The sequence below is a fragment of the Equus asinus genome, chromosome 7, assembly GCF_041296235.1.
Source record: "Equus asinus isolate D_3611 breed Donkey chromosome 7, EquAss-T2T_v2, whole genome shotgun sequence".
Classification (NCBI taxonomy): domain Eukaryota; kingdom Metazoa; phylum Chordata; class Mammalia; order Perissodactyla; family Equidae; genus Equus; species Equus asinus.
The window spans coordinates 109556761-109563742 of record NC_091796.1 but is presented as its reverse complement, the minus strand read 5'-3'; the positions used below and the strand labels follow the sequence as shown (position 1 = coordinate 109563742).

The 6982-nt window shown below is 68.7% G+C and overlaps 1 protein-coding gene across 4 annotated transcripts; it reads right to left on the bottom strand.

Annotated features, from left to right (window-relative positions):
- Positions 1–1959: 1959 nt before the first annotated feature.
- Positions 1960–6282, bottom strand: TMEM121 (transmembrane protein 121). Of its 4 annotated transcripts, none has more exons than XM_070514523.1 (2): positions 6050–6282; positions 1960–3598 (listed from the first exon to the last, which is right to left on the bottom strand). In XM_070514523.1, the coding sequence occupies exon 2, from the start codon at positions 3438–3440 to the stop codon at positions 2484–2486; it is 957 nt and encodes a 318-aa protein (XP_070370624.1). In that variant the 5' UTR covers positions 3441–3598; positions 6050–6282; the 3' UTR covers positions 1960–2483. The 4 variants fall into 4 exon arrangements, with proteins under 4 accessions (XP_070370624.1, XP_044630840.2, XP_070370623.1 ...); XM_044774905.2 differs by lacking the exon at positions 6050–6282 and adding an exon at positions 5741–5830; XM_070514522.1 differs by lacking the exon at positions 6050–6282 and adding an exon at positions 5520–5615.
- Between the last annotated feature and the right edge of the window lie 700 nt (positions 6283–6982).

The window sequence follows — 6982 nt, the reverse complement described above, 5'->3', positions numbered from 1 at the left end:
ACCCCCCCTGCCAGTGCCCCCCAGTCTGGCCGCCCCACTGTCCCCCTCCCACGTGCACAGGGACGGCCTCTGCCTGGGCTCAGCCTCAGGGCCCACGTGGGGCAGGTGCGCAGCCAAGAGTCCCTCAGGGCCTGTGAGCCGATGCCAGAGGTAATGAAGGACAAGGGGACCAGCTGGCTTCCCTGTCACCTCTGACCACCACAGGCCACCGCAGGAAGCCAGCAAAGGGCAAGGTGGAAGGTGATCAGGTCCCCACTCCGTTCCCAAGGCAGCCTCCAGAGGGCATACACCTTGGGCCACAAGGTCGACAAAGGTCCAGTTTCCCAGCCCTACAGAGGCCCGAGTGGTGCTCCAGGTCACAGCAACAGTGGGCCAGCCGTGGGCCGCACGGGAGCAGGGGGCCCCTGTATCCTCAACGTCTGTTCAGATGCCCTCAGAGACACAGCGGGAGGGGCACATGGGCCATTAAACCACGTCAAGACAGGGAGGGCCAGGCTCTCTGGCGTGGGAGGCCGGGGCAGGCTGGTGGAGGCAGAGGGGGGAGGCCATGACCAGCGCTGAGGGTGGCCCAGAGTCTGGGGTGTACCCAGGGCTCTGTGAGCCCCGGGGTCCTCTTCTCTGATCAAGCCAAGCTCAGGGACACCAGTTCCTAAATCTGACTTGGGGACATGGGGCCTCAGGGCAAAGCTGACCCCTCAAGGGCCAGCAAGGGGGTCCTCTGGGAAGAGGCCAGGAGGGGAAGCGTCTTAACAGGCCGTCAGGAGCCGAGGCAGGACAGAGCCCCTCCGACCCCACTCTCCCAGCCGTCCATCTCCAGGGACATGCCCAGAGGGACCAGGCGGGGACAGCACAGCTGCCCGGGCCTTGGGGCGGGGGTGGGGGAGACAGGCTTCCCGCAGGCCTCACTCACCGTCCCCTCCCCAGACCACAGCCTCCCCAGACCATGCCCACTCCCCACCCATGGCTGCAGACCCTCGGAGCCCCTCGGAGCCCCTCCCACTCGCCACCTGTGCAGCCTTTCCCAGCTGCTCCCTGTCCCCCTGCCCCTGCCCTCCCGCCTCCACTTGCCAGGGGCTGCACCCAGGGGCGTCTGCCTGATCCCCTCACGGGCTCCCCGCTGCCCACAGAGGGGCCACTGAGAACAAGGAGGGTGGGTGGGGCTGGGGGCAGCTCAGAGCTGTGGGGTCGGTAGAAAGGGGGCTTAGGGAAGACCCCCTGGGCACTGCCATCTCCCGCCCTTCTAGGAGCTGCTGGTTATGGGCACATGGGTCGGGCAGCAGGGAGGGCAGGCCTTGCCATCCGGAAGCACACGTGAATGCGGGGAGTACGAGCTGGCATGCCCTGGGGCTCCACAACGCCACGCGCGCCACCTGAGAAATGTGTGTAAGCACCACCCAATCATCGTGCAAGGCGTCCTCAGCCACATCAACAGCCTCATAACGCAGGGGCAAAGGCTCCCTCTCCGATGCTACAGACACGTCCTGGGCCGGGTGGGTGGCCAGGCTCACATCACAAGTGCAGGGGCCCAGGCAGGAGACCACCCGCAGATGGACTTCAGTGTCATGTGCTCTCTGCCACAGACCAGCCGGCCGAAGGTGTCCACTCTGCCCACCAGGGCTCCGCGGGTGTTGGGCCAGGCTCCATGCTCCTGGCTTAGACTGCAGCGTCCGCCGCTTAGCAAAGCCAGGGCCTGATCCCACCTGGCTTCTGGGTGCCCTGAGCTGTGGGAGCCCTGGGCACCGGAGGAGAGAACCAGGGGCTCGGGGGCACTTCTGGGTGTGAAGTGTGGGGTCAGGGACATGGGACCAGCACCCCTTGGGTAGGGATAGAGTTAAGGTACTCTAGGAAGAGCAGAGTCAGAATTATGGGATCTCTGGAGGCGGGGACAGTGGCGTTGGAGGGGCAGTGTCTCTGGGACAGGGCAGCAATGGTCCCCCACCCAGGAGCTCCCAGAGGCGGAGGCCGGGGTGGACTAGCCCAGCCCCCCTGCCTCATTCCACTCACACCCGCCCTCCAGCCTCCTCCTCCCTCGCTGTCAGAATAGACGCATCAAACAGGCAGAGCAGTGTGACTTTGGGTACAAAACTGTAAACACGAGTCTTTAAAATGAGAGGCCTCCTTGGCCCAGACTCGAGCCAGAGGCCCCCACCAAGGGACCCCAAGGGACCAGACCTCCGCCCACTCTGGCCTCCCTTCCCACCCAGGCCCCCAGAAGGCAGGGACCGGGCCCCTTCGGCTCCGGCCCAGGCCGCACACAGTGGCCCACGCGCTGGGGTGGGCTGGCCAAGCGGGAGCTGAGGGTCCGTGGTCTGAGGGATCCCTGAGATGAAAAGCGGCCGCGAGCCCCGGCACAGGCGCTCACCGCACCTGGCCCCGTGGGGAGCCCGCCCCCACCCCATCCCAAGCAAAACGAGCGCCCCTCCGGCCCCCGCGTCCCCGCGCCCCGGGGGGGGGGGGCGTCCCCGGGGGCCGCGCGGGCCCTGTCACGTGTCCAGGGCTTCGCGCGTGGGCGAGGGCCCGTGGGGGCGGCCCGGCGGGCCGTGCAGCGGCGGGGGTGGCGGCACCGAGTTGCGCTGGGGGGGCGGCGGCTGCAGCTCCAGCGAGAGGGCGGGTGGCGGGAAGTCGCGCACCTGGCGGCGGTACTCCAGGAAGGTACAGGCCTTGGTGGCGAGCGCCACCACGTTCTTGCCGACGAAGATGGCCGAGACGCGGCTGTCGCGGAAGAGCGCCATGTTGGCGGCGCGCGCCAGCACGGCCACCACGTTGACGGTGGCGAGGCTGAGCACCGGGTACAGCATCATCTTCTGCGGCGCGATGTGCTCGCCCTGCATGCTGACCTCACTGAGCGCCACGCACGGCAGCACCAGCAGCAGCATGTAGCAGTAGAAGAAGGTGAGGCCCTCGGCCCACAGCGGCAGCCCGGTGCGCGGCGGCTCCCACAGGTTGGCCTGCATGTCCAGCAGGTCCAGCAGGTCCAGCGCCACCCAGAAGAGGCGGCCGCGCAGGTCCTCGCGCTTGCGGAAGGTGCGTACGTACTCCATGCGGTCGAGCGCCACCAGCAGCAGGAAGAGGCCGGGCACGCACACCGACAGCAGCAGCGTCAGCGCCTTGCGCGCCACCGGGTCGGCCGCGCCGCGCCGCGCCGCCTTGTAGTTCTGGAAGATGAAGTAGAGCTTGATCTCCAGCACGAAGATGTAGAGGAACCACAGGATCATGGCGTAGCCGCGCTTGGCCGTGCGCACCTCAGCGCCCACCCACACGGCCACGTAGCGCAGCACCAGCAGGAAGCACACGTCTCCCACCAGCACGATGATGCACACGCCGATCTTGCGCGGGCCCTGATTCTGCTCCACCAGGTACGCGTCCATGACGGCCATGCTGCCCATGATCACCAGCGTGGTCAGGCACACGTGGCGCCGGTCCGGGGGCGGCAGCACCATGGTGGGCCGCCGGGGCCCCAGCCTGGGCGCGCGCGGCCCCCACGCGAGGCGGGACGAGGCCCTGCTGCGGCGGCACTCAGCCCGTGGGCATGGCGCAGCGCTGGGCCTGTCCAGCTGCCTCGAGGGCACCACCGCTCCCAGCCGGCGAGTTCAGGAACCTGAGGAGACCAGAGGAGGCACAGTGAGGGTGTGGCCCGGGGGCGGCTCCCATGACCCCCGCGATGTGCTTCCTGAGCGAGGCGCTGTCCCCGCGCGCGGGGCGCGAGGCCTCTGTCGCACGCACGCGCCCATGCGCGCCCGGGGGGATCGGGAGTCGGGAGCGGGGCCTCCAGGGGGCGCTGCAGCCTCACCTGAGACACGAGACCTCATTCCCGCCACCGCCAGGAAGGAAATGGAACGGAAGTGGTTTCTCCCCGCCGCGCGCGTCCCCGGGCCCCCAGTGGTTTGTCCCTCTGAGCCCACGCCGCCGTCCCTCCGGCTCTGACGGCCGGGCCACACGCCCGGGCTGCTGGCCCGAGGCCGTTCCCGCGGCGGCTCGGGCATCCTCTCTCCCCCAGGGCCTCACTCGGGGGCGGAGAGGCGGCTTGCGCCCTCCACTCTGCGCGCTCAGGGAGTGCCGGCGGCCCGCGGATGCCCAGGCCCCATCCCGGGAGCCGGGGCTCTGGGCGGGTTTTCTGATCCAGGACTGAGTGTCATGCAAGTCCTGAGTATTCCATCCCACAAGCCCCTCCATGCCTCCCACCCCTGCCTTGCAACCCCACCAGCCCTCCTCCCTGCGGACTCAGTGTCTCCTCTGGTCCACCCTCCACAGGCTGTGTGGACCATTCTCTGCCCTACTCCCACCCTGGCTCCCCATTGCCTTCGGAAGCTCCAGTCCTGGCTTCAGCGCCTGCCGTGTACACTCCCCCCCCCCCCACCTGTTCTGCTCACTGTGAGGGGTGTTCCCCTGCCGCTCCCTCCCTCCCTTGCACCTTAAGGGCGATCTCAGGAAGCCCTTACGAGTACCTGGGTCCCCTTTGGGCCCCGCACTCCCCTGGACCTCTCTCATGCCCCTGGCACTGGTTGTCATGGCTGTGCTGGTTGGAGTCCCACACCAGACTGCAGGCCCCCACACCCTGGTTCACACTGGGGCACGATGGAGGCCCGCACGCCCTCACCCACCTGAAAGTCACTCGCGTTTCACTCCCGGCCAGTCCCCGCCCCGCCCCCCATCACCCCGGGCCCCGGGCTCTGTTTACTGCCCTGTCTAGACAAGGACATAAAATTTAATGTCACCCGTGACCATGGAGTGAGTGCTCAGCCTGCCCCTGGTGACACCGCAGGCCCCACTGACCCAGGAAGGAGCCCTCCTCCAAATCCGCGCCCCCAGCCCTGCCCTCATCCCACTTGCTGCCCCACCCAGCACCCGCCTCCCAGGGGTCCCCGCAGTCACACACAGGACCCCCGACCTCCCTGAGCTGGGACACCTCCGGGAGACCTTGCGTGGGGAGTCATGGCCTATGCCCCTGCCTCCACCCACACTCACCGTTCTCACCCCCAATGGGTGGACAGGCTTCACCCAGTTAGACCCCCCACAATCCAGGCCTCCCGTGGCTGCGGCGGTGGCCTGGGAATTTCCTTCCTCCAGCCGTTGGCCAGGCCAAATAGCCAAATAGCCGCCGCATCGATAACCCTTTCCTCCCCATCCACTCCACGGCGCTCTCGCTCCCTCAGTCACTCATCAAACCTGGGCTGAGGGCTGGGGGTGCTGGGACAGACCCCATCCCGACGGAGCTCAGAGAGGGAGCCCCAGCCCCTGCCCCAGAAAGCCAGAGCCAGTGCCTGACCACCCCTCCCCCACATGCTAGCCAGGCCTCTCCCTCGGACTGGCCCCAGGCCCTCCTGCCCTGGCTGTCCTGCGCCGGTCCTGGTGCCCCCCACAGTCCCACTGCCCGGACCTCACAGACTCTAGAGCCTCCAGGCCCCTCGCTGCCCGCCCCCTCTCCGGTGCCTCGCATGGGCCGCCACCCCAGAACTACCCCTCAGTGCCTAGAGAGGAGGGGCAGAGAGAGAGAAAGGGGCCGCACCCCCCAACCCCACCGAACAGAGGACGGTGCAGGGGTTGGGCCGCTCCCAGCAGCTGCGTCTCTGCTCCTCCGCCCCCACCGCCGGCTCCCGGCGGCCTGGTTCAGTCGCCCTACCCGCCCAGGCCTCCCCCCTGCAGCGCCGCCCCCGCACCCCACTGCCCCTGCGCCGGAGGAGATGGGGGTCGCCCGAGCCAGGCCTCCCGCTCAGCCCCGCCTGGCCCAGCCCGCGCCTACCCGCCGCCGGCCAGATGCTGCGCCGCGCCCGGCCGGCCCGCCGAGCCTGTGCTCCCGGCCGAGGCCGCGCTCCGCTCCGCTCCGCCTCCCCTCCGCGCGCCCCCCGCCCGCCCGCGGCCCCGCCCCCCGCCCCACGCTCCCCGCCGCCTGTGGGCTGGGGGTCCCGGCGCCCCCACCCTCGGCAGCGCCAGTTGCCACGGCGACAGTGCTGCGCGGGAGCAGCGCCCGGGACCCGCAGCACTGGGCAGCCGGATGCCCCCAGGGTCCACGCGCAGACCCCCGGGACGTCTCCTCTGCGCCCCTCCTCACCCCACAGCCGGAGAATCGCGCGCGGGCGCCTCAGTCCCGCTCACGCCCTGGAATTCTGCTGTGGCCCCCACCCAGGCCGCCCACCAGGGTGACCCCACTTTCCCGCGACAGGCAGCCTGAGAGACCGCTGGCTCTCTGCAGGTGACCCACGGGACCGGGGCGTGGCCCATGGGAACAGAACCAGGAGCGCGGTGCAGGCCTCGGTGCCGCGTCCCAGCGAGGACCGTGGGTCCTGGATGTCCGCAGCCTTCTGGGCTGTTTTCTGACGGGGACAGGAGCAGTAGGCTGCCCGGTCCTCTCCTCCACCCATCCAGGGGGCACGCTAAGATCTGGAGATTCAGTCCCCACCCCCACCCTGTCCTCCCTGAGCCTGCCACTCACATCCCAGCCTTTCCACCCGTAAGACAGAGGAGGGGAGCGCACCTACTGCCTGCCTGCTTCGTCCCCAAAGCTCCTCCCACTTATCTCTAACAGAGGAAGAGACCCACGGTCAAAGAGGTGAAGGGACACCCAGAATCCCACTTGCACCCAGGTCTACTTACCCTGAGGTCCTGAGCAGGTGCCTGGGTCCACACAGGTGGCTGAGTCTGCAGGTGCTCGCGTCCTGGGTCTGTGCAGGTGGCCAGGTTTTGCAGGTGTCCCCATCTGCCACCCTCCCACAATGCTGAGGGCTGGGGGGCACTGGGACAAATGGGAAGGGGGGTAGCAGGCCACCCTGGGCCCTCCATGAGAGGCTTATGAGATGAGCACTGAGGTGCTCACTGGGATGGGCCTTCAGGATGGCTAGCTGGGGGTACCAGCCCCTGCACCCACTCACACAGTTGCTCTCACTCGAAGTGGAGTCAGGGCCCCGGACTGCCTCTCTGCCCAGGGAGGGCCCCAGATCCCACAGGGACGGCTCACCTCCCCCAGGGAGGCCTCCAGACTTCCCTC

Bases quoted from the DNA above. Each gene is read 5' to 3' on its own strand.
- TMEM121 (XM_070514523.1), bottom strand. From the start codon at position 3,440: ATGGTGCTGCCGCCCCCGGACCGGCGCCACGTGTGCCTGACCACGCTG.